Source organism: Manis pentadactyla, chromosome 16 (genome assembly GCF_030020395.1).
Source record: "Manis pentadactyla isolate mManPen7 chromosome 16, mManPen7.hap1, whole genome shotgun sequence".
Classification (NCBI taxonomy): Eukaryota; Metazoa; Chordata; class Mammalia; order Pholidota; family Manidae; genus Manis; species Manis pentadactyla.
The window spans coordinates 78,000,952-78,028,929 of NC_080034.1; the positions used below are offsets into that span (position 1 = coordinate 78,000,952).

General features: G+C 41.5%; 1 protein-coding gene across 1 annotated transcript in view; it reads right to left on the reverse strand.

The window, feature by feature from the left end:
• Nucleotides 1-3,731: 3,731 nt before the first annotated feature.
• SCGN (secretagogin, EF-hand calcium binding protein) overlaps nucleotides 3,732-27,978 on the reverse strand; it is a 42,777-nt gene continuing 18,530 nt past the window's right edge. The window contains exons 7-11 of the mRNA XM_036911650.2: nucleotides 26,496-26,551; nucleotides 22,267-22,312; nucleotides 21,942-22,001; nucleotides 19,157-19,225; nucleotides 3,732-4,282 (exon numbers count right to left, since the gene is read on the reverse strand). Coding sequence (XP_036767545.2) covers nucleotides 4,154-4,282; nucleotides 19,157-19,225; nucleotides 21,942-22,001; nucleotides 22,267-22,312; nucleotides 26,496-26,551 — 360 coding nt within the window. The 3' untranslated portion in view covers nucleotides 3,732-4,153. The remainder of the gene's footprint in view (nucleotides 4,283-19,156; nucleotides 19,226-21,941; nucleotides 22,002-22,266; nucleotides 22,313-26,495; nucleotides 26,552-27,978) is intronic.

The following is a 27,978-nucleotide window of genomic DNA, read 5'->3' on the forward strand; positions in this document are numbered from 1 at the left end:
CTCTCTCTCTGTCTTTATTTCTGTCTCTCTCTCTCTGTCTCTGAATTCTAATTTACCTTTCTCCTGTGGCTTTGTTTGCATCAGAATGGCCTCTTTCTTAGCAACTTTAAGGGATATAATACAATATTGTTAAGTATAGTCACCATGCTATTCCCAGTTTCCCCAGCACCATTTATTGATGTGACTATTCTTTCTTTACTATTTTTCTTTCATTGTCAAATATTAGTTGAGTATATATATGAGAGTTTATTTCTGAGCTCTTAATTCTGTTTCATGGATCTATGTGTCTGTTTTTATGCCAGTACCATACTATTTTGATTACTGTGGCTTCTGTGGCTTCATAATATTGAGGCAGGTGTTAGTGTGACACAGGCAGATAGAGTTCAAGGCCCCAGTGAGTTGCAGTCAGGAGGGACCTAGGGTTAAGACTTCGCTGTAAGCAAGAAGCCACACCCTGGACACCTGGAAAATTTAGCCTGAAAAGTAAGGAAGTTTTGCCTTTTGAACCCAGCTGGGCCCTAGCTACAGGCCCCTATCAGTCCTGTAAACGTCTCCATTTTTCTGCTTATAAACCCTAGACACTGCAGCCCCAACAGCCCTTGGAGCCCTCCCAGTCAGTGCGAGGCTTTCCTTCCTTTACACTCCTCATTAAAAGCGTTGCTGGTCGCTCCACACTCTCGTCTGCTGGCTTCATTCCCTGTCGCCTCTGAGGCACGATCCCGGGAAGAATAGTAACTCCTCCACTGGTAACAATATAGTTTGAAATTGGAAAAAATCATGCTTTCGGCTTTATTTTTCTTTCTCAGAATTGCTTTAGCTATTCAGCGTCTTTTGTGGTTCTGCATGAATTTTAATATGTTTTTTCTATTTCAAAAAATGCCATTGGAATTTTGATAGAGATTAAATTGAATCTATAAATGACTTTGGGTAGTATGGACATTTTAACAATATTAATTCTTCTGATCCATGAACACAGGATAGCTTTCCACTTATTTTTGTCTTCTTCAATTTCTTTCATCAGAGCCTTTCAGTTTTTCAGTGTATAGATCTTTTATTTCTTTGGTTAAATTTATTCCTGAGTATTTTATTGTTTTTGATGCTCTAGTAAGTGTTGTGATTCCCACTCTTCCAACACCAAATGCAATGGTTTATTTTTTCCCCACATATATGTATAACAATAGCAATATTATACACAGCAGAAATATAGTATACTATTCTATAGTATAGAAGTATAACTCTATTCAGGTGCCCAGACCCTATTCCAATGTGTGCAAGTATGTGGAGGGGGTCTTCCCACACATACTTACACCAAGCAATTCTTGAACACCAGCAGGGTGTTGGAGAACTCAATTCAATTCTGATGCTCTCTGTCCGGAGACAGCACCAGATTCCCAGGTTAAGGGCTCTGTCCTACAAGCCTGCCCTCCACCCCAAATCCAGACCTGGTCGCAAGCCCCAAACAGTTCCCTGTGCTTCTGACTTACCAGCTACAGATTGGAGGTTCCCACAACCTCCCCCCTCAGGTTCGATTAATTTGCTAGAGCAGCTCACAGAACTCAGGAAACACATTTACCAGTTCAATAAAGGTTACTGTAAAGGATACCAATTAACAGCCAGATGAAAAGAGACACAGGCTAAGGCCCCAATTAAAGGAGCTTCTATCCTCATGGAGGTTGGGGCCTGGCTCTGTGGCCTGTGGAGGAGTTCTGGTTCCCCAGGCACAGAAGCTCTCTCCGACCAAGAAGCAGGACCCAGCCAAGCTGACCGCAGAGATGAGCTCTTCTCCAGGGGTTTTGTGAAGGCTTCACTGCATAGTCATTAGTGACTAAATTATTGGCCATTGACTGATCCAACCTCTAGCCCCCGCCCTTGGGTGAGGGTCCAAAACTCTCTCATTAACATGACAAGACACCCATTTCACCTTTAAGACTCTGCAGTGTTTTCAGAAACTGTGGATGAAGACCAATTATACCTGGGAAATACGTATTTGGTCATATGAATGACCAAATATGTATTTCTTCAATCTCCTTATATCACAGTAAGTAGGATTGTTTTCTTTCTTTTTCAGATAATTTATTGTTAGTATATAGAATGCCAACTGATTTCTGGATGTTGATTTTGCATACTGCAGTTTTACTGAATTCATTTATTAGTTCTAACAGTTTATTGGTGGGGGCTTTAGGATTTTTTATATATAAAACCCTGTCATCTGCAAACAGATTAACTTTACTTCTCCCTTTCTTATTTGAATGAACAAGCATCTTTGACATGGAGCACAGCTCCTGAGAGTGCCATCCATCACACCTTTCCCCAGCACATCAAACATACACAACATATACAACAAACATATGGGCTCTGATAAGAGACTTGTGCCTCCGGCACCACTCTGGTCCCCTTTGGCTTCCCAGCTTAGGTCCAAGGACATCTGTCTTCCTTGACCTTTGCTATAGACTGAATATTTGTATCCCTCCAAAACTCATATGTTGAAATTTAATCCCAGTGTGTTAGTATTTGGAGGTGGGGCCTTTGGGAGGTGGTTAAGTCATAGGGACGAGCCCTCGTGAATGAGATTAATGCCCTTATAAAAGAGACTCCAGAGAACCCCCTCACCCCTTCCACCATATGAGGACACAGTGAAAAGATAGCCGCCTGTGAACCAGATCTGCCAGGGCCTTGATCTTGGGTTTCCCAGCCTCTAGGACTGTAAAAAATAAATGTTTGTTTAAGCCGCCCAGTTCATGGTATTCTTGTTACAGTAGTCAGAACAGACTAAGATGGCCATCCATCAACAAACCCACCAGCACCTGCATTATAGGATATGAGACTCAAACTTACTGCAAATGTTTTTGAGTGAACACACTCCTTGAGTGGAACAAACCCACCTAGTAGTTATTGATATTAATTATCTGTATTTTTGAGGTAAGGGACACCTGAGGGGAAGAGAACTGGGGTTGGACAAAGGCATGCATGCTATTGAGGGGAACCCCTGTGAGTGGTGAAATTTTATGGGTTATAAATGGCTCTAAACATAGCATTTTACATTGTAATTTTTCTGAATTACCTGTAACACTTCATTTAACCTGAAATTCCTGCACAGCTGATATAAGGTTGTAGAGAATGAAGTGTCAGGACAGTAAAAAAAGTGAGGTCTTCCCACATGAATCCCTCTGCCCTTGCCCCAGCAGAAAGCAGCGCCCCCTCATGGGGACCCTCAGTGCTCCAGGAGTGAGGGGAGCCAGGGTCCCCGGTGGGACCAGCAGCCTACAGAGGAGCCCACAGTACTCAGGGCAGGGGGGACCTCAGTGCTGATGGATCCACTAGAGGACACTGACGGAGGGGTCAGGGATAGCAGGAGGAGCAGATGCTTTCTGTTGGTTACCTGGGAAACATCTGCTCCAAATTTCTTCTGCAGTCCTACCTTCCTGGCAATGCAAGATTATAAAGCACTTAAGAGCAAAACCCAGCCCAGGATGAGTGTTCTGTCTTTTCCATGTAATGAATAAAAAGTATTATCGGCAACTTGTATTTTCATGCCAACTCACCAGGCAAGGCATCTGAGAATTACGGAAGGATGGTGGTGTGGATTCCACTAGAATCTTGCCCTTCTCTTCCTTCTGTTTGCTACTTGACTCCTACAAATTAGAGATGTAGTTTACCTGTCAAACCATCAGGTGGAACTTTATAAGGCCACAGTACAAAAACAATCACCACTGCATCTTTGTTTCCAGCTGCAGATTTATTTCCAGGTCAAAAATTATTTGCAGAAGTCACAGTACTGCCAAGGATGTCACCCACCATTCAGACTCCATGGAAAGCCCACATGAAAAGCACAGATGGGACTCCGCTGCTCTGCCTTCCTGGTAACAGGGGGAGGGCAAGCAGGGCAGATCCAGCAGATTAGCTGAGTCTTTGTAGGGACTGAAAAGTCAAGGGTCCAGGGGAAAATCCCACAGACACTGCCTGGGGGGCTTCTAGTGAGGCGGGAGAACCCCACGCTATAAAGAAGGCCTTGGAGTCCCTCCTTTGGCTCTTGAATACCACACCATTTGTTAGAAAGGTTACCCACTGGATCCCCAACAGCAAAGCACAGATACAATTTTACTAGCAGGAGCACAGAAACCCCCTAAAGACAAAAGGCAATGTACTCTGGGCATTATGGGTTGATTTTCAGCCCAAGACACAAAGCCAGCTCAGACTTCTGAATTTTTCCATCCTTGTTCACATCGCAGTGACGCAAAAGAATCTCCCGGAATCTATCAAGGTCCACTCCGCTGATGCTGGGCTGAGGACAACAAAAATAACATGTCAATAGGCAAGCCAATGGCAGTCCCACCCTTTAAGGCTTCCCACCTCCCTGTTTCATGCTTGCTAAGCTTGGGGGACACCTGGCCTTCTGAGGGAGCCCCTGTGGAGACAGGCCATGGGGGAGAGATTCTATACCTCATTCCGCCAGGTATTGCCAAGATTAAGTTTTCCACCAATAGGCTTATTTCTTGGCATGTCTCTTTAGGCAAAGAACTTCTTTTCCCACATCACTTCTCTGCAGTTCTTACAGAAAGCCTGTCTGTCTGGTAACCATAATAATAAGATTGTGCCTTAGAGCAGAATATCATCACCACAAATTCTATCTTGCTACCCTAATGAGAGAAGACACTTTTTATTTCTTCTCTGTGGGAGGTTTTTGTGCCTCCAATTTTATAAAAGGGTTATAATGAATAAAAATTTACTAAAATATTATGTTGTTGAGGTAGCGATGTAGCATTTATGTCATGGATATTTAGGGTCTAAGAAGGAATTGGGATACTTGTTGGCTAGGAAAATAATTTTAAATTCAAAGGCATGCAAAAGTGAGCAATGTTTGAACTGCGTCATTGTCCATGGGTGATTTGATCCAATCCTCACAATAACCTTGGGAGGTAAATAATTACCCCTCATTTAGAGATTAGCAAGCGGGGCTCAGAGAGCACCGCCAAGCTGGGAAGTTGCAACAACATTTTTATCTCAAGTCTTCTGTCTCCAATTAAGTGTTCTCATCACCAGTTCACAGTTCTCACAGAGAAACAGCTGGCCTAATGAAGATGTATGAATGGTGATGAACCTTAATTAAAAAGTCAGTGTCCAGAGAGAAGGGAAAGCCAACCAACCAGATCTCCAAACCCCTTGGCCCCTCAACCAGCTTTAGGAGTGAGCAGAGCAGGCTGCTATCTGCACGGTTTGATTTCAGGAGTCTCGGGAAGCATTTCCCCATCACCCCACCCCACCCCAAGATTCCTTCCAAAGAAATCTCTAAAAAATTTCTTCCAAATAAATCTCTAAAAAAACCTTCAGTACGAAATAAAACCTTTCATTCTTCAACCAGACAGCCATATTAAGACAAGCTAATTTAAACTGTCTCACAGGGTAAATGACACTAAATCTATCCCTGACAGCAGGTTTTAACAGAGGGAAGAAAGCAGCAGGAACTGGGAACCAGGTGGCAGAGCAAGGAGAATAAACACCAAAGTGGGGCAGAGTTCCAGGAGATATCAGGAGGAGAAGCTATACTGGGCCTTTGTCCAGGGTCCCTGAATAACTGAATTAAGAGGCTAATACATAACACACTGTCAATGGGTTCTCTTGGCTGTGACTCACAAAGGATAGTTCTCTGGGTGTCAATGACAGGTACACATAGGTGTGGCCCTGGAAAATGTGGCCTAGGGATCCTGAAAACTGCAAGCTACGCTCTGTGGCTCTGCGCTGGGAGATCATTGGTTGTACACCTGCAAAGTAGGGTAGGGACATTTGCCTCTCAGCATCCTCAACTACTTTTGCTACAGCCAGGATCCTCTTTGCAAATTCCCAGTCTTAGAAAAAACTCAGGTGGTAGTCATTTACACATTAGAATGAATTAATTTGCCAATGTATTTACCTTACTAAAGCTATTCTAAGCTTTTTTTCTAATTTGTTTCCTGCAAAAGGAATTTTTTTCCTTAAAGCAAATGGAAGTATTATTGGTGTGTAAATGTTGGCAGTGGAGGGTAATGAATGTGGGTGCATGTAAGGGAAGCTTCTACGGACTTTTTGAATTGTTCTAAATGTTTGTAACCTCATTAGGAGAGAGGAGACCTGAATGCCACTGCTCAGAAATGTTTGAATCATGGAAGACAAGTCCTCTGAAACCACTGAGGGCCTCAGTTTTAATAACAAGTCAGCAGAATAAGTGCACACAGGCTCCCAGTCTAAGGGCTCTACACATGTTAATTCTAGTCTTCAGAATAAACCAAGGAGATTATATCTACCATTAATTTACAGATGAGGAAACTAAAGCACAGAGAGGTTAATTAAGCTGTCTGTCACACAGCTGTTACATGTCAGAACCAGGATACAAACTGGCAGACATTCCCAAGGGCACAACTCTTTATCACTGCACTGTACCATAGCTTTCTATGCAAAAATGCATTTTTTTCTCATCCAACTCATGGGAAAGTATGAGAGTGGATCTGAAATAGTTGGCTGAAAAATGCTTATTTTCCCCCTTGAATTCTGGGAATAAGGGAACCTCTGAGGCTGGCTCTATCCTCTAGTGCCTGCCCATAGTAAATGCTCAATTATGTCAATGGAATTAGTAAGCAATTCTGTCTCCAAATGTAGTCTTTATGCTTTTGTCATACGCCTTCCTTTTCCTGTACATGCTATCTCTCCTAAAATGATGAAAACTAATATCCAAGCCCTTGCTTTACCAGCACTCCCCAAATATCCTTGCTAGAATCAAGACTCCAAGGCCCTGCCTGCACCACCTTATGACCACCAGAGGGACTGAATTATGGTTTTGATGGTGGTTAAATCCATTTTATTGTATCCCGCTTACAATGTCTTTGTACTGATCAGAATATTTATTAATTCAGAAACTCATTCTCTAATTGTGCAAAATTATAATGTGTTCTCTGTCTCCACTTTGCAATAACCACACTAGTGATCAAAAACACCAAGGAGACAGATAGAGGCCAAGAGATTATTGCCGAAGACCTCGGCCAGTTCTCTGCCAGCAAGCCTGTGCTGGTCTGGAAGAAATAATGATGACAAATGCCACATCCAGAGCCAGTCCTGTCCCACATTTCTTTTAATTATTACCTGCCATTGCATATTTTACAATGAAATGAGGAATTATGTTGGTGATAATTTCACTGGGCAAATGGAAATGCCCGATCAGATACTGGGAAGTCTCCTGGACAGTGGGACACACAGGTGGCTGTGCTGCAACGGGAGAAGCTTCCTGAAGAACACCACGAGTGCCACAGCCCCCAACTATCTTTTCTTAGATTTTCACTCTTTTGGATTACATTGCCTTCTCCTTGCCAACCATTATTTTTTTCTTAAAATTTGTATTATTCAAGGATGGCAGCATGTTAAGTCACTATCATAGTGAGAAAAATAAATATATGCCAAACTGCTTTCTCCCTTGATGGACAATCCTGGGTCAATACAAAGTTGCTGGCTTTCTGCATAGTGAGTAGGGGTAAGGCGGGGTTGAGGAGAGGACTTCTAGGAAGGAAATGGAGCAGCACACCCTGCTCTTTCTTCAAAAGTTTGCTAAAATTTGACAGTGGGTGCCAGGAATTTTAGTGTGCAAATCTCTTGATTTAGTAATTCTATTCTTGGAATAAGGCCTGAAAGAGAAAGATTTACACATAAAGACACTCTCTACACTATTATTTTGAATCACAAATATGGCAAACAATCTAAACTATTAGCAAAAGAGGAATGCTTATATAAATTATGTCTAACTACTTGTGAAATATTATAGTCTCTAAAACAATGACGTACTGGCAAATGATTATTCAGTATAACTCAACTGTATGAAAATATACACAGAAATAAATTCAGTTAATGGTAGGTCGATTCAATTGTAACGATTACTCTTCTGTTTTTTCTTTTCCCTCCTTCCAAATTTCTTTCTGATGTATAGATTTTTATAACTTAAAGAATGAAAAGAAAGAAGACTATTTCAAGATTCCGAGAGGAGGGGCGGAAGATGGCGGCGTGAGTAGAGCAGCGGAAATCTCCTCCCAAAACCACATATATCTATGAAAATATAATAAAGACAACCCTTCCTAGAATAAAGACCAGAGGACACGGGACAATATCCAGACCACATCCGCACCTGAGAGAACCCAGCGCCTCGCGAAGGGGGTAAGATACAAGCCCCGGCCCCGCGGGAGCCGAGCGCCCCTCCCCCCAGCTCCCGGCGGGAGAAGAGCAGGCAGAGCGGGAGGGAGACGGAGCCCAGGGCTGCCGAACACCCAGCCCCCGACATCCGGGCCAGAGTGCAGGGCCCTCGATACTGGGAAAACAGGGCAGCAAGAACAGTGAGCGGGCACTGGAGGCTGGGCGACAGAGGACATAAGAAAAGCGGGCGACCATTTTTTTTTTTGCTTTTTTGCTGCTTTGTTTTAGCGAGCGCTTTTTGGAAGTCTTGAAGGGACAGGGACCCCAATATTAGGGAAACAGGGCAGAAAGACCGGTGAGCAGAGGCCTGAGGCTGGCACCGGAGAATAAAGAAAAACGAACGACCACCTTTTTTTTTTTAATTAAAAAAATTTTTTTTTTTTAATTAAAAAAATTTTTTTTTTCTTGTTTTTTTTTTGTGGTCGTTGTTTTGTTTTGGCGGGTGCTTTTTGGAAGGCTTAAAGGGGCAGGGCGGGACACTTAATCCAGAGGTAGGGAATCCGGGATCTCTGGGCACCCTAACCCCTGGGCTGCAGGGAGCAGGGAGGCCCCTTACGGAGATAAATAGCCTCCCAGCAGCTCCTGCTCCAACGCGACTCCACCACTTTGGAGCAGCTGCCCGAGCCAGGCCACGCCCACAGCAACAGCGGAGATTAACTCCATAGCAACCAGGCAGGAAGCAGAAGCCCTGTCTGCGCGCAGCTGCGCAGCACAAGCCACTAGAGGCCGCTGTTCTCCCAGGAGAGGAGGGCCACAAACCAACAAGAAAGGAAGTCCTTCCAGCCGTCACTCGTCCCAGTTCTGCAGACTATTCCTATCACCATGAAAAGGCAAAGCTACAGGCAGACAAAGATCACACAGACAACACCAGAGACGGAGACAGACCTAACCAGTCTTCCTGACAAAGAATTCAAAATAAGAATCATAAACATGCTGACAGAGATGCAGAGAAGTATGCAAGAGAAATGGGATGAAGTCCGGAAAGAGATCACAGATGCCAGAAAGGAGATCGCAGAAATGAAACAAACTCTGGAAGGGTTTATAAGCAGAATGGATAGAATGCAAGAGGCCATTGATGGAATTGAAATCAGAGAACGGGAACGCATGGAAGCTGACATAGAGAGAGACAAAAGGATCTCCAGGAATGAAACAATATTAAGAGAACTGTGTGACCAATCTAAAAGGAGCAATATCCGTATTATAGGGGTCCCAGAAGAAGAAGAGAGAGGAAAAGAGATGGAAAGTATCTTAGAAGAAATAATTGCTGAAAACTTCCCCAAACTGGGGGAGGAAATAATCGAACAGACCACGGAAATACACAGAACCCCCAACAGAAAGGATACAAGGAGGACAACACCAAGACACATAATAATTAAAATGGCAAAGATCAAGGACAAGGAAAGAGTTTTAAAGGCAGCTAGAGAGAAAAAGGTCACCTATAAAGGGAAACCCATCAGGCTAACATCAGATTTCTCAACAGAAACCCTACAGGCCAGAAGAGAATGGCATGATATATTTAATACAATGAAACAGAAGGGCCTTGAACCAAGGATACTGTATCCAGCACGACTATCATTCAAATATGACGGTGGGATTAAACAATTCCCAGACAAACAAAAGCTGAGGGAATTTGCTTTCCACAAACCACCTCTACAGAACATCTTACAGGGACTGCTCTAGATGGGAGCACTCCTAGAAAGAGCACAGCACAAAACACCCAACATATGAAGAATTGAGGAGGAGGAACAAGAAGGGAGAGAAGAAAAGAATCTCCAGACAGTGTATATAACAGCTCAATACGCGAGCTAAGTTAGGCAGTAAGATACTAAAGAAGCTAACCTTGAACCTTTGTTAACCACGAATTTAAAGCCTGCAATGGCAATAAGTACATATCTTTCAATAGTCACCCTAAATGTTAATGGGTTGAATGCACCAATCAAAAGACACAGAGTAACAGAATGGATAAAAAAGCAAGACCCATCTATATGCTGCTTACAAGAAACTCACCTCAAACCCAAAGACATGTACAGACTAAAAGTCAAGGGATGGAAAAACATATTTCAAGCAAACAACAGTGAGAAGAAAGCAGGGGTTGCAGTACTAATATCAGACAAAATAGACTTCAAAACAAAGAAAGTAACAAGAGATAAAGAAGGACACTACATAATGATAAAGGGCTCAGTCCAACAAGAGGATATAACCATTCTAAATATATATGCACCCAACACAGGAGCACCAGCATATGTGAAACAAATACTAACAGAATTAAAGGGGGATATAGACTGCAATGCATTCATTCTAGGAGACTTCAACACACCACTCACCCCAAAGGATAGATCCACTGGGCAGAAAATAAGTAAGGACACGGAAGCACTGAACAACACAGTAGAGCAGATGGACCTAATAGACATCTATAGAACTCTACATCCAAAAGCAACAGGATACACATTCTTCTCAAGTGCACATGGAATATTCTCCAGAATAGACCACATACTAGGCCACAAAAAGAGCCTCAGAATATTCCAAAAGATTGAAATCCTACCAACCAACTTTTCAGACCACAAAGGCATAAAACTAGAAATAAACTATACAAAGAAAGCAAAGAGGCTCACAAACACATGGAGGCTTAACAACACACTCCTAAATAATCAATGGATCAATGACCAAATCAAAATGGAGATCCAGCAATATATGGAAACAAATGACAACAACAACACTAAGCCCCAACTTCTGTGGGACACAGCAAAAGCAGTCTTAAGAGGAAAGTATATAGCACTCCAAGCAAATTTAAAAAAGGAAGAGCAATCCCAAATGAATGGTCTAATGTCACAATTATCGAAACTGGAAAAAGAAGAACAGATGAGGCCTAAGGTCAGCAGAAGGAGGGACATAATAAAGATCAGAGAAGAAATAAATAAAATTGAGAAGAATAAAACAATAGCAAAAATCAATGAAACTAAGAGCTGGTTCTTCGAGAAAATAAACAAAATAGATAAGCCTCTAGCCAGACTTATTAAGAAGAAAAGAGAGTCAACACAAATCAACAGTATCAGAAACAAGAAAGGAAAAATCACGACGGACCCCACAGAAATACAAAGAATTATTAGAGAATACTATGAAAACCTATATGCCAACAAGCTGGGAAACCTAGGAGAAATGGACTTCCTAGAAAAATACAACCTTCCAAGACTGACCCAGAAAGAAACAGAAAATCTAAACAGACCAATTACCAGCAACGAAATTGAAGAGTAATCAAAAAACTACCAAAGAACAAAACCCCCGGGCCAGATGGATTTACCTCGGAATTTTATCAGACATACATGGAAGACGTAATACCCATTCTCCTTAAAGTTTTCCAAAAAATAGAGGAGGAGGGGATACTCCCAAACTCATTCTATGAAGCTAACATCACCCTAATACCAAAACCAGGCAAAGATCCCACCAAAAAAGAAAACTACAGACCAATATCCCTGAAGAACATAGATGCAAAAATACTCAACAAAGTATTAGCAAACCGAATTCAAAAATACATCAAAAGGATCATACACCATGACCAAGTGGGATTCATCCCAGGGATGCAAGGATGGTACAACATTCGAAAGTCCATCAACATCATCCACCACATCAAAAAAAAGAAAGACAAAAACCACATGATCATCTCCATAGATGCTGAAAAAGCATTTGACAAAGTTCAACATCCATTCATGATAAAAACTCTCAGCAAAATGGGAATAGAGGGCAAGTACCTCAACATAATAAAGGCCATCTATGATAAACCCACAGCCAACATTATATTGAACAGCGAGAAGCTGAAAGCATTTCCGCTGAGATCGGGAACTAGACAGGGATGCCCACTCTCTCCACTGTTATTTAACATATTACTGGAGGTCCTAGCGACGGCAATCAGATAAAACAAAGAAATACAAGGAATCCAGATTGGTAAAGAAGAAGTTAAACTGTCACTATTTGCAGATGACATGATACTGTACATAAAAAACCCTAAAGACTCCACCCCAAAACTACTAGAACTGATATCGGAATACAGCAAAGTTGCAGGATACAAAATCAACACACAGAAATCTGTGGCTTTCCTATATACTGACAATGAACCAACAGAAAGAGAAATCAGGAAAACAACTCCATTCACAATTGCATCAAAAAAAATAAAATACCTAGGAATAAACCTAACCAAAGAAGTGAAAGACTTATACTCTGAAAACTACAAGTCACTCTTAAGAGAAATTAAAGGGGACACTAACAGATGGAAACTCATCCCATGCTCGTTGCTAGGAAGAATTAATATCGTCAAAATGGCCATCCTGCCCAAAGCAATATACAGATTTGATGCAATCCCTATGAAACTACCAGCAACGTTCTTCATTGAACTGGAACAAATAGTTCTAAAATTCATATGGAAACACCAAAGACCCCGAATAGCCAAAGCAATCCTGAGAAAGAAGAATAAAGTAGGGGGAATCTCACTCCCCAACTTCAAGCTCTACTATAAAGCCATAGTAATCAAGACAGTTTGGTACTGGCACAAGAGCAGAGCCACAGACCAATGGAACAGACTAGAGAATCCAGACATTAACCCAGACATATATGGTCAATTAATATTTGATAAAGGAGCCATGGACATACAATGGCGAAATGACAGTCTCTTCAACAGATGGTGCTGGCAAAACTGGACAGCTACATGTAGGAGAATGAAACTGGACCATTGTCTAACCCCATATACAAAAGTAAACTCAAAATGGATCAAAGACCTGAATGTAAGTCATGAAACCATTAAACTCTTGGAAGAAAACATAGGCAAAAACCTCTTAGACATAAACATGAGTGACCTCTTCTTGAACATATCTCCCCGGGCAAGGAAAACAACAGCAAAAATGAGTAAGTGGGACTATATTAAGCTGAAAAGCTTCTGTACAGCAAAAGATACCATCAACAGAACAAAAAGGATCCCTACAGTATGGGAGAATATATTTGAAAATGACACATCCGATAAAGGCTTGACGTCCAGAATATATAAAGAGCTCACACGCCTCAACAAACAAAAAACAAATAACCCAATTAAAAAATGGGCAGAGGAACTGAACAGACAGTTCTCTAAAAAAGAAATACAGATGGCCAACAGACACATGAAAAGATGCTCCACATCGCTAATTATCAGAGAAATGCAAATTAAAACTACAATGAGGTATCACCTCACACCAGTAAGGATGGCTGCCATCCAAAAGACAAACAACAACAAATGTTGGCGAGACTGTGGAGAAAGGGGAACCCTCCTACACTGCTGGTGGGAATGTAAGTTAGTTCAACCATTGTGGAAAGCAGTATGGAGGTACATCAAAATGCTCAAAACAGACTTACCATTTGACCCAGGAATTGCACTCCTAGGAATTTACCCTAAGAAGGCAGCAATCAAGTTTGAGAAAGACAGATGCACCCCTATGTTTATCGCAGCACTATTTACAATAGCCAAGGATTGGAAGCAACCTAAATGTCCATCGATAGATGAATGGATAAAGAAGATGTGGTACATATACACAATGGAATACTACTCAGCCATAAGAAAAGGGCAAATCCAACCATTTGCAGCAACATGGATGGAGCTGGAGGGTATTATGCTCAGTGAAACAAGCCAAGCGGAGAAAGAGAAATACCAAATGATTTCACTTATCTGTGGAATATAAGAACAAAGGAAAAACTGAAGGAACAAAACAGCACCAGAATCACAGAACTCAAGAATGGACTAACAGGTACCAAAGGGAAAGGGACTGGGGAGGATGGGAGGGTAGGGAGGGATAAGGGGGGGAGAAGTAGGGGGGTATTAAGATTAACATGCAAGGGTGGGTAGGAGAAAAGGGAGGGCTGTACAACACAGAGAAGACAAGTAGTGATTCTACAACATTTTGCTATGCTGATGGATAGTGACTGTAAAGGGGTTTATAGGGGAGACCTGGTATAGGGGAGAGCCTAGTAAACATAATATTCGTCATGTAAGTGTAGATTAGTGATACCAAAAACAAAGAAAAAAAAAAAAAAAAAGGGCAGTTCCTGTGTGGTAACCTCCAACGAGTTCTACACAAGGGTATAAAGGGCATATAAAAGTGTAGGCAAAGGGTCTGTTTGCGTTTATACAGAAGATCAAAGCCTAATTGGGCTACCCCGAAAATGAACTAAGATACAATATGAAAGAGAACTTCCAACATCAGCACTCTCTGGAAGACTCATGCCAGAAGATGATCATCAAAAAACCCCAACAAAGATCCACGCACTGCTACAGCTGTAGATGCACTCATCCCACCAGCTCCTGGACTTGCCATGGGAATGAGGAAGGAGATATCTAAGCTGGCCTGTGCATACAGTAAAACAACAAGTTTGACTGGATCTATACTGTTGGAACTCAACCAAGAATTAGAAGTGCAAATTGTAGCGCTCCAAAATCTTACAACTACAGACTATTTACTGTTAAAAGAACATAAGGGATGTGAACATTCCCCAGGAATGGGTTGTTTTAATTTGTCTGATTTCTCTCAGACTGTTCAAGTTCAGTTGGATAATATCCACCATATCATTGATAAGTTTTCACAAATGCCTAAGGTGCCTAACTAGTTTACTTGGTTTCACTGGAGATGGCTGGTAATTACAGATATGCTTTGGTTATGTAACTATACTCCTATTATGTTAATGTGTGTGCGCAATTTAAGTAGTAGCTTAAAACCTATACATGCTGAAGTTACTCTACAAGAAGATATGCCAAAGAAATAATCAATCTTCCCATGTTTCCTTCCGCCTGCTACTTCTATAGCTTTTCTTCTTCCTTCCTAATTACAACCCTTAAATAGAATTCGTGCCTCATATCAAATTTACCGAGTATCATAATTCTTCCAAGTGGTAAAGATACCTCAAGACAAATGCTGGGCATAGAAGCCACAGGGCATAAATATGCAAAGAAGTAAAAAGCTAACCATTTCAAACAATAAGGCTTCCCTCTCACTTACCAACTCTACATTTCCCTGTATGGCCCCGGAAGATGACTGGTTAGCCAGAGACGGGTAAGATTCCTCAAGGGAGGAACAACCTAAGACAGGCACAGTCGCAGGGGGGCCATCAGGTGAGAAATTGGGGATCAACAGAGGTGAGGCTTAGAACCTCACCCCCCCGTTCTGAGAGAAATCTTCTGCATACGTGGATGTCTTATTGCCCTGGTCTAGCTTGGATTAACACATAGTCTACAGGCACACACCTGATCATCTACATTTGCTCTCTTACAACACTAAACTATGTTTTCTACCTTTATCTTGTATCTACCTACCAGTTCAGCATTTTATTAAAAATAATAATAATAAAGAGAGAAATGTGGTATCCACATATAAATCAAGTATAAAAACCAAATGAGTATTCATATTTGAACCGACTGTTTAGAGTTCATAATGCATGAGCAAAACCGAAAGTTTCTGTGATGACTGCCCTTGTACTGTTCACCATGTAACTTATTCATTATGTAAGAATTTGTTCTCCATGTAAGAACTTGTTTGTTATGCCTCAGAAGATTGGAGACTGACGAAAATTAGGCTCGGGGTGGATTAATGATTGTGCATTGAGCATTGACTCCCCTATACAGAATTTTATTGTCGTTAACAACCATTTGATCAATAAATATGAGAGATGCCCTCACAGAAAAAAGAAAAAAAAAAGGGACAGACTTCCAATGGTAAAATGAATAAGTAACCGGGATGTAATGTATAGCATAAGGAATATAGTCAAGATATTGTAACAGCTTGGTAAGGGTGATAGCTGGAACCTAGAATTATGTATGTAAATGTTTTATCACTGTGTTGTACACTTGAAACTAATGTAATACTGTGCGTCAACTACCCTTCAATAAAAAATAATTATCTAAAAAAAAGAATGAAAAGAAACAATAAAATTTGTGCATGGACTAGTAGCTCTTTGGAGGGGCATATATGGGATTCAGTCTTTTAGGTTAAGTGTTGTCTCCTCTTGCCAACAATCTTCTTGTCAACAACAGAGAGAAGCAGTGGGGTATCTAGCAGGGAAAAGAATGAACTTTGGGGAGGCCTGAACTTTGGGGAGGCCTGAACTCTCATCAGCTGCAGGTAGACATACTTGTCGTCTCTGGCATCCTATTTATTTGGCTTCCAACGTTACTGTTCATATTTCTTCTTCTCCCTCATGGGTGCTAGGAATCCTGAATGTCTTGCATTTCCACTCTCTAGTTTAAGCTGTAGATTCTTGTTTTGATTTTCTTGTTGTGATGAGTGAACTATAGGCTCTTAAAAAATCTTGAGCAGAAATTATTTTGTCTGCTCCCTCAAGAGAATTCTTAACTTTGTCACACTGACAGATGACAGCAGTGGGTACCATTTTCCAGAGATTAAGGAAAAAAGTGTCCTGGTAACCAAATAATCTTGTTAATACAAATTCAACATATGCATCATACATGGTTGTATGAGAATGAAAGACTAAAATAAGCTGACTTCAGGGTTATTACTGCAGATATCAGGGATTCTGACTAGATCTGCATACTTAGAAACTGGGCCAACTCCCTGCTGACCCAATGGTATGCTCTGATAGTTTCTTTTAAAATAAATCCCAGATATTCGTTTGTTTACTTGTCCCATGGTCCTTTCTTATAAAATGAAAATAAAGAAAAAAGTTACAGGAGATAACTCTAGTTGAAGCCAAGAAATGTCAGATTACCCAGTGGTCATCCCTCGACTATATCCTTTAAATTATATGGTGAGTATTTTTTTAAGCAACCTATTAGACTAGGAAAAGCCAAAAAGGTAGGCATCCTTAATTATCTGGCTTCAGAGGAGAACGTTAATAACTAACTACTGTATAGCTCCTTTTTAGCTCAACAAATCAACCCCTTTTCAACTGCTTTTGTTCTACCAACCACTCAGTCCTTAGAAACCAGCTCTCTTAAATTGGCAGGTACTCGCATCAAAAGGTGCTTTTTGTTGCACCAGAAGCCCCACAGAACTAGAGGATTGAAGACAAAAATAGTGGGACCCTCTGGTTTCCCGTGGAGGTGATATGAATCTATCAGAGTAAGGAAGAATCCTGCTTCCAAATCATGTTTTTGGATGGTCTAGAATTTTTTCTGTCTCTTTAATTTCTCTGGAAAAATGTCTTCTCTACTCTGCTGCTGTTACAGGTTTTACTGCCATTATCTCCCATTAACCTTTGGAAGCCATCACCCAGCTCAGTGACAATTGAAAAGGTCTGAAAGGATCTGAAGCCCCCAGGCTCTGCACTTAGGCTATCAGTGGCCCCAACTCCATGGTCCAAAGGGGGCCAAGCAGCTCTGAAAAACAGGCTTACATCCCATTAATTTTATCAAAACCAAATTAAAACTCCAGTTTGGCAAGGCCTTCACCATGCAGCCTAATATCCCATAGATAATTGCTTGGTTTCTATTACAGAAGTCATTCTGGCATTAAATAGATAGTGAGTCAAATGGGGTTTTTCCTTTAGCAATCAATGTAAAAGGCAATACCACACTCACACCCTCCAACTCTTCTGGCTCTGCAAAAACCTGTAAAATCTTCCACACAAGCAGCAGGTGAAGGGAATGAAGAGGAGTCACAGCATTCATTGGGATGTGAACAGGAGTTGGAAATCAAAGAAGACATCTCTGTCATCCTGATTAGATGTTGGAAAAAAAATCTTATCCATGCCTGCTCAATCACAGTATGTGAACTTCCTGGAGATTTATGCAAAAATTGGGATCTGGGAAATTTTCTGAGGTAAAACTTGGTAGTTTTAACCAGGTTTTTCAAACAAGGCTGGAATTTCAGAAACAGTGGATGGTTGCTACTCTAATTTGTTGTCATTTGGGCCAATCAAGACAGTCATTGTGTCCAGTACAAACCTCAAAACATCCCTAAAGATCTGAGACTAGTAAACTCAGTGGCTACACAGTCCCACAGAAAACAAACTGGAAAGTATCTGTTTAACTGAATCATGTAGCCTGTCAATACAGTTCACCAGGATCTCAAAGGAGATTGCTCGTTTGAAACATTGTCTACTCTGGGTAAAACAGCTCTGTGACGTAGGTTACAGCCTAAATTGCATCAAACCACAACAATGTTTTGATGGGTAAGTAGCCATCTTAGGTTAGGTGTTAAAGCAGCTCCCCTGTAAAAATCAATTAGATCCCCAAATATTGGATTAATTACATGCAATTAAATTTAAAATGTTTGTTATTCTAATAACCAAATCTAAGAAAAAGTGCTTTCTAAAATCAAAAAATAAAATGGTAATATATACAGTGGCACTGTGCTCCTTTGGTGAAATAGATGACTTTTAAATGATGATGACAAGAAGCTCCTATGGGGACCTCACTTAATTGAAACTACAAATGATTTTAAGGTGATAGGGAAACATTTACAAGGTCAGCAATCGAGTCCAGGTGGCTCCTTTCTGCTTCTCTTCTTTAGCAAAGACAGCAGACACTCCCGTTTCCCCCTCCCCTTCACTCCCCGCTCCACCAGGCACTCACTCCCCAAACTAACTCCCACTTGCTTGCTTGCTTTGCACATAGAAATGTTGCAGATACGGAAGCACAAAGATATATATTGCCTTTGTTTGGGGCTCGGACCTTGGGAGATTACTCCCCTCTGAACCTGCCTGTGTAAAAATAAACCCTCAACACTCCAAGACCTCCAAGTGCTGCTTTGTTCTTCTGTCAGTGAAACAGTCCAGGTTTTTCAGGTTTTTCCATAACAAAGGGAGAAAGGGAGATTTGTTGGGTTTCAAAGAAGCTGAATAGTTATTAAATAGACAATGTTCCTAGATACTCTCTCCAGCGTTTATCTTCAGCTCTACCGATTCCCAAAAATAAAACAAATGGAATCAATAAAAATGGCAACCCCAACTCGTGATGGGAATAATCTACACAGCCTCATGAAATCACCTGCACAAGCTCCATCATGTCTTTGACAAACCCATCCACTTCTGGGCCTTCTAGGGCTCCAGTTTTACTCTGAAAGATAAAAGATCCAATCAAAACCACATATCTTTTTCTTAAGTCACAAAGCTAAAGAATAAGTTAGACAAAGAGACCAAATCAGTACTCTTTTCTGACTGCAAACAGGGTGAGAAACACCATGTTCCAACTTGCGTTCTCTGTGCAGGATGTGAATGTTGCAAATAAACCAAAGAAGTTCCTTGTAAATAACTACCCTATATTATCAAACAGGAAGCAATCCTTTTTAAGTTCCTTGGCTTTTACAAAGAGCATTAACATGACATAGACATACTCTGACTTTATTTGCTTCCCAAATACCAGGCTTCAATTCAGAAAACTGTCAATTGCACATCATATTGATCCTTTGAAGGGTAGGTTGACATCTTTTGATTTCGCTTTATGATTTAGCAATGATTTAATGACTTAAAATACATTTTTTAACTCATGAGAGACTAGATTACATGAACATATTAGAATTATTTGATTTGTACAAAAACCTTTATTTTTTCTACTCATAAAAGTGTCTACAAAATACAATATGTATTAAAATACTTCAATTTAAGTTCCAGTTGTGATAACTGATCCATTTCTTCAGCCTGAAACTTTACCACACTATTTAAAAAATTTATTTCCTTAGTGTATTAACCAAACAATAATATAGTGCTTGCTATATGCCAGGCACTCTTCTAAGAGCTTTACAAACATGAATTCATTTAATTATCATAACAACCCCATGAGGTAGTTATTATTATTATTGTCATCAACCTAATTTTATAGATAAGGAACCTGCTCAAGTTCACACAGCTAATAAGCCATGATTCAGACCCGGGTAACCGGTCACAGATGCTATGCACTCAAACACTTGGCTGCATGGCCTCTTCTGGCTGATGCTCTTTTCTGCTCAGAAAATGACACACAGATGCCCAGTCTGATTGGTCTGAGGATGATGTCTCTTTAGACCTTTCCCAACTTTATCGCTTTTCTTCCTTTCTCATCACCCTACCTTGTCCTCAAGAAATGTGATCTCTTTCCCATACTTTGTGCTTTTGAATTATTATTTTCTCCTCTCTAAATAAGAACCAAATAATTAATCCTATAAGAGAAGCAGCTTGTATGTCACTGTGGATAAAATGAGAGTTCCTGTGGCAGGATTCTCACCTGGCCCTGGGTGACTAGCTCACTGCACACCTGTGGGCAATACATGGCTATTGACTCTATATAGAGAGCTCCGGTTGTGGAGAAAGGGGAACCCTCCTAGACTGCTGGTGGGAATGTAAATTGGTTCAACCTTTGTGGAAAGCAGTATGGAGGTTCCTCAAAAAGCTCAAAATAGAAATACCATTTGACCCAGGAATTCCACTTCTAGGAATTTACCCTAAGAATGCAGCAGCCCAGTTTGAAAAGGTAGATGCACCCCTATGTTTATCACAGCACTATTTACAATAGCCAAGAAATGGAAGCAACCTAAGTGTCCATCAGTAGATGAATGGATAAAGAAGATGTGGTACATATACACAATGGAATATTATGCAGCCATAAGAAAAAAACAAATCCTACCATTTGCAACAACATGGATGGAGCTGGAGGGTATTATGCTCAGTGAAATAAGCCAAGCAGAGAAAGACAAGTACAAATGATTTCACTCATCTGTGGAGTATAAGAACAAAGGAAAACTGAAGGAACAAAACAGCAGCAGAATCACAGAACCCAAGAATGAACTAACAATTACCAAAGGGAAAGGGACTGGGGAGGATGGGAGGGAAGGGAGGGATAAGGATGGGGAAAAAGAAAGGGGGCATTATGATTAGCATGTATAATGTGGGGGGGTACAGGGAGGGCTGTGCAACACAGAGAAGACAAGTAGTGAGTCTACAGCATCTCACTACACTGATGGACAGTGACTAATGGGGTATGTGGCAGGGACTTGGTGAAGGGGGGAGTCTAGTAAACATAATGTTCCTCATGTAATTGTAGATTAATGGTACCAAATTAAAATAATAAAATATAAATAAATAAATAAATAAAATAAAAGAGCTCCATCCAGTGCTCTGGGCACAACACGGTGGCAGGGCTGCAAGGCTGCAGGAGAGCAGAGCAGAGGCTGGGAGTGGTGGCAGCACCGAGGACAGAGGCCCAGAGGATGGCTGTGCAGGATGGCTGTGCAGACAGAGGGGCCCAGAGGCAGAGACGGGCTTGCTGCACACAGACTCACACTGAGTGAACGGGATTCTAGTGACTGACCTGCCACCTGGAAATAAACCTGGGTATAACCCTTTCACCCCAAGAACATTTTGCTGTCCATTTCTTTTGTCACATTGAATCCATAGCGAACTTGCCCGGGGCTGAAACCCATTGGCAAGACAGTCGGGTAGGTCTCACTTTGCTTGTATTTCTTTGGGTTGGATGCAGTTTTTTATTTGATTTCTTGCTTTTGTTTTTGAACCTTTTATTCTAAATTGAGTTCAAGGAGAAATTTTCTCCCAATTTGAAACTAAGATGCAAAAAACTATTGTGATTTTATTCTCTTCTCACCATAAATACTCCTTTTACCATTTTTATTTGGTTCTACGAAGTTACACAGAGAGGCTTGAGGGTGACTTGGCACAGCAACGTGCATGTGTGATTGCTATTTGTCATGTAAGTTTAGGTTCTGTGGGTGGGATGACCCTGCACAGGGGTTGAACAAGCTTCTTACCTGAAGATAGCCAGCACAATAAAGAGACACACTTACAACATCATAGTGGGCAAAGATTTTCTCAAAATCCCTCTTTCTTTCTTCAGCAGAACAAGCCTGTGTATGGAGAAAACAGTGTGTCAATCCAGCAGTGTGAAACTTAAGTTGCACAGTTCTTTCAGGGTCTTAAACAATTTTTGTAAACTTCGAGTCAATGACCCTTAACCCCTTGATCCCAACAGTGAGCCTTGTCAGTCTCTAGATAAGTTGAAGGGATTACTTTCTTCTCTCCTCAAATCTTTCCTTCCTTTCTTCTCTTCTTTTCGAATATGTAGAGAAACATGAATGTTATATACCCATCTAAAGAAGTGTTGCTACTTACATCCATTTTAAACTGGAGAAGAAAGTTTTCCTGAAGAGCCAGAATCCTAAATGGAAAAAAAAGGAATCCACATGATGATCTGTCAGCTATCAGTGACAAGCGAACTCATAACTCTGGTGTGAGGAAAGGGCAGACAATTTCCACATAATTCTGCAGAATAGGATAGATGCTTAAAAAATAGGAATGTACACATAAGAAAAACAAAGAAATTAATTGGGAAAGACTTTTATAGAGGCTTTTAAAAATTCATCTGGATGGAAAATGGAAGAGTATGGGCTTATGGAAATTAGCTCCTTCATAAAAGCATGAGAAAAATGGCCAAAAAATGGTTAGAATAATTGTTTTCAAAACTCTGGAGATTAGCCAAAAGCTTTCAGAAATCTGGAGAGTGCTTGTTCTGGAAAAATGACTAAATCTTGATAAAACAGCAATGTATTTTGTGCCATTTTAATCTGCTTCATCCCTTCACCCCCAGCTCTATGGTACTCTTGAAACCAAGAGTGCACTATGCCAGGTTAAGGCCAACCATCTGGCAGCTGCTGTAGTGGGCAGAACGGGCTTGGAGCTCTTTCAAAGCCTAAGTACCAGAGAACTGCCACTATTTGACTTCTTTGATGCTTCCCTAAAAGACCCCACTTGCAAGGGTGTCTTTATTTGACCTGATTTTGAGCTTACTCAGTGGAAAACCGTTTACCCTGGTGGCAGTTGTCAAAAATAGAGGTGATTGTTTAATATCACAGCTGACCAAAGTAGTCGATGAGAGTGCAGATCAACAATAGGCCAATCAGAAAGTTTAAAAGGAAAAACTGGGGAATAAGATGTCCATAGGGGCTTTTATAAGCTTTAACATGTTTCTGGGAATCTAGAAGGCCACACACATGCATAGGGCTGTATCTTTGCCCAGGGCTGTGTGTGTGCTCAGGAAAGACCCGAGAAGGCCCTCAGCTCACACCTGACTTATCTTCAGGCTTTACGCAAGCAGGAAGTGAAGGCAGCTAAGGCAGTTGCAAACTGCCTGCTTAAATGTTGAAGATGTGCCCCAACATGGCCATAGAGCCCCTCAACAAATACTGGGAGACTTACTGGTTCCAGGCATGTAAGAAATCTGTCAAATCATTAACTAACCATTAAGCCAACCAAGCAGAGACTTCAGTGTCCACACATGCAAAGATACAGACTTTACAGAATTAGTTCAAAAAAAGTCACTAAACAAAAAACCAACAATTATCAACAACAACAAATGTGACCTGCACAAAATACTAAAGGACGTTCTTGAGGAGGAAATGAAAAAAACACTAGACAGTAGCTTGAATCCTGTAACTCCAGGGAGAGGAAATCCTGGCACAAAATACACCTAAAACCAAAATCAGTCAAAGGGAGAAATAAAGTTTAAAACCCATTTATTACTTACGAACTGCAGTCCAGGACCCTCTCCTTCCTGCTAGGACAGAAGCAAGCAAGGCCTCCCCCTCCCCTCTCAGGTTCAGATAAGCCCTCGTTGCCCAGGTAACTACCCACTGATGTGGAGATGAACTGTGCCCACCCCTGAGGAACACCTGTTGATATGCAGATGCACTAAAGCCAGGTGAGATATTCTGGAAATATTACAATTTTACCCACAAATCCACATGAAGAAATAAAGAACCCCAATCAGGCATGAAAAGCTACATATTGTATGATACCATCTATGTGAAACGCCCAGAATAAACAAATCTATAGAAGCTGAAAGGAGATCAGTTGTTAACAGGGGCTGGCAGGAGAGGGAAGAGAAATACCTGATACGTACAGAGTATCATTCTGGCTTAATAAAAATGTTCTGGAATTAGGTAATAGTGATGGTTGGAAAATCCTTATGAATATACTAAAGTATGCTGAATCATATACTTTAGAAGAGTAAGTTTTATGGTACATAAGTGATACTCAATAAAAATCTAATCTGGCTTTTGTTTTGGAAAGTGAAATGTATTTCTGGCTCCTCTGTTTAATTACAATTGTACTTCGGTGTAATACAGTCAGTTTCAAAAGACCGACACACTGGGTCGGCATTGTATTCATGGTCATGGGTAGATACAGAGAAAGGCAGAAAAATATCATTCAACAAGTTGGAAAGTTTTGCTCCTTTGGATGCCCAGGGTGGAGAGAATTAATCTGAGTCAAGCAGAGGGTGGAATTTCCTGGGATTCTGCAAGGACAGTGTCCTTCTCTATCCATTGGCCCCAAGCAGTCAGGGTATTTTTCTCAAGGTATAGACAGTTGACTAATTTGTGTAAATTATCCATATCGTATACTGAGTTGTGTAAATTGAGGGATGGTTGTGCATTATTTCATTTGGAACTCTATCAAGACTTACATGTTATTTTATAAAATCACATCAACAGTATTGAGTTCCTGACACGAATTGTCAAAATACCACACTTTTATCAGTCAGCATCCGAACTGCCATATTCAAGGTAATTCTACACCAAGATGCAAGCAACTGACCACCTCATTATGTCTTCGCTGTTGTTGTATCTACCCATGTACACACTGAAATACAAGTTATCTTATTATTGTTTTCCTTTTGTTTATTCTTTATGTGTTATAATTTGTGCATTATACTAACTATTTTTGCATTGTGTGTATAGGTAGGTTATATTGTCCATGGATTTTATTTCAGAAGTAAAGGAAGTGTTCAGACTTCCCGAGTTAAGAGCAGCTTACTGACAGTGGCACATTCCAGCTTCCAGAAGGCGCTCAAGGGTCCTTGATGCACAACCCCTGGGAATTGCTTAATTGAGTCAAAGTGCCAGGTGGGTAGGTACTTTGGGTGGAGGGAGCCACGAGATCAAAGACATTTTTTTGTTTTTATCAGGACTGCCATTTTTGAGTGAATCTTTTAGGTGCTTTGGGTCTTCTTGCTGCATCGTCTCACACAGCTCTCAGAGTCGCTAGAACTGACTTCCACTTGAGAGAAGACCTTGCCTCCACTGGGCAGTCCCAGCTGTGAGAACTGAGCGGGCCTCAGGAGACGCAGGCAGCACCGCAGGGCTGAGGTCCCTTGTGTCCTAAGCTTTGGGGAGAATCGCTCTTGCCCCGTCGGGTTTGGCTGGTCTCTCAGTGCCTCTTCATCGAAGTAGCCAAAATTGGGATGAAGGTCCTTGGGTAGGTGGCCAAAGAGAGACACACAGGCCGCCTCACAGCTCCTTTGAGGCCCCAAATGGAAGAGCCTAAAAGGCGTTGGGGTCGATGTCCTGGTCATTATCGAGGAGAGAGTTGTCCTGGCGTGTCCCTTTCACAGGCCCCTTTTAAGAACGGCCAGAGGAGGTGGCTGGCAACAGATTTTGCAGATTCTAAACTCAGGTCAATATCCGCTAAGGGACAAAACCGACATCTTTTGTGACAATACCAAGTCTCCCTGTCACTGAAAACTCGCCCTCAGGCCCTGGGCTTCCTCTTTCCCGGTGACACCAGCTTCTGCCCTCCAGCCTATGACTGCCGCCCTCTCTCACCGTCCGGTCCACCACTGACAGCCGGCCTGGTCCTGGAGCTCCTGGTGATAGAGTCGCTCCCCGCTAAGGGAATATCTGCGTTTTCTGGATCCAGTGATTTGAACTCTCTTCATCTATTCAAAATGTCTTTTTCCTTTTGTGGGAAACCTCTGGTTGTTTTGGGGCCAGCTAGGCTTAACAGAACACGCTGACATGCCCGTTATCTGTCACAACACCAGGCTCATGGGCTGCGTTTTCACAGACCCTGAGCTGCCTCTGCTGTCATTCTTTCCTCTTCCACTTGAGGCCTTGCGATGCTTGGTGCTCCACAGAGAAAACAGCAACACTCGGAGACCAGGGGGCACAGCTGGAGTCTGGCTTATTTGTCCAGTTAGTTCACTTATCTTGAACTGCTCCACATTCCCAGAAACAGTGAATGGAATTCAGACTATTTCTGTTATGGGTTCCCTATATAGGACCATGAATGTTTGGCTTTTGAGGGCAGGGTGGGCCCATGACCTGTCCAAGAAACTTTACGAAAATTTTGTGCATTATGAATTTTGAGGAGCAGAGCTTTCATTATCTTCACAAAGCTACCTCTTAGCCCAATATATGCAGAACCACTGCTATTTATCTGGTAAGATGCACCTATCTTCAGGATTTTAGGTGAGACTTGATCTGTGCCTTTCAAGAAGAAGTGTGTGCTGTGCCCAAACCAATATAATCTTTCTGAATCTATGACACCATATCCATGCTACTCACCTTGCCAAGTCATTAAGATCCAACCGGCCATCTTTATTTTTGTCAAAGATCTTCATCTGTAAAGCAGAAGGGGAAATGATTGTAAGAAATACTTGTAATGGGAATTCATTTTCAAAGTTGTTGAAGCACTTTTCTGTTTTGCCCTTATGATTATATATTTGTCTAAATTGACTATGACTGCCTCATATCACAGGGTTCTTCTTCTAGAGTATAGAAGAAATGTTGTTTTTCCAGTGAAGGTAAAAAGTAGTTGAAGAGGATCTGTTATAGGGGAAAGCCTGTCCTCTCTAAGCCTCAGGAGATTCTAGGAAGGAAAAGGGGGAGAGGCTGAGACAGGACAAAGCAGACACCAGTGTGACCTAAGTCTTCTGTGAAGGGGATCCCGGAGGAAGAAGAAAGGACAGCACTGAGCAGAGAAAATTGCAATGGCTTATCTTTCCCAAGACACTAAGCCCCCAGGGGTTTGGGTGCTGAGTCCAGAGCCAGGCTGGGTTTTCCTTGGGGCCAGAGGTCACTGTACACGATGATGCCGGGACTGAGGGCTGGGGTGGATCACCGAGCCAGGAGGCTGGAAGGAAGATACGGTTCTGAGCTGAGAAATCACATGATAGGATAGAGCACGATCACTCTGGCTGCTGGATTTAACAGACACTGCAGGGAACAATAGTAGAAATAGGGAGATCTTTTGGGAAGGTGCTTCAATAACCCAGTTGGGAAATATTTGTGTTTTGGAACAGGTTGACAAATGGCCAGATGCAGGATATATCTTGAATATAGTCAGTAGGATTTGTTGATAAGATGTGGATTGAGAGAGAAAAAGGCATCAAGGATGATTTCAGGAGTTTTGGCTTAAACAATTTAAAGGGTGGAGGCTCATGTTAACTGGGAAGACCATTAACAGAGCAGGTTTATGGGGGAAAGTCAGAATTTCATTTTGGACGTGCTAAGTTCAAGAATCCCCAAGAAGTTAAGAGAAATGGCCTGAGCCAGAGCTATAAATCAGGATTGTCACCATTAGCTGGTATTTAAAGTCATGAGACTGGTTGAGATCGCCAGTGGGGTGAGGGTGGACACAGAAGAGGTCTCAGGACTGAACCCAGTCGCATCTCAGGTGGGCCTGGGTCAGACCCAGGGAAGGAAGAAGTGGGGGCATCAGGTACTCTACTGTAGGCCTGAAGGACAAGATCGGGAGCCAGGGTACAGGACGGGGATAATCAGCCTCCTACGTCTCCTTGTCTGCCATGGTCTCAGGTTTTAGTTTGTTGTTTTACAGTAGTTCAAGTTCCATGCCCTACTTAGGTAAATGAACTTAAAATCTCCAACATGTATGAGCTTAAATTTTTAAAATTTCAGTATTATCTAATAATATTCTATTGAGACAGCTAATCTTGCCCCTTACCAGGTATTGGCAACACCTCTCAATTAGATGTCATAATCGGGTTTTGTTAACAAGCTGTTTCTTTCCTTGTCCAGAACACTAATT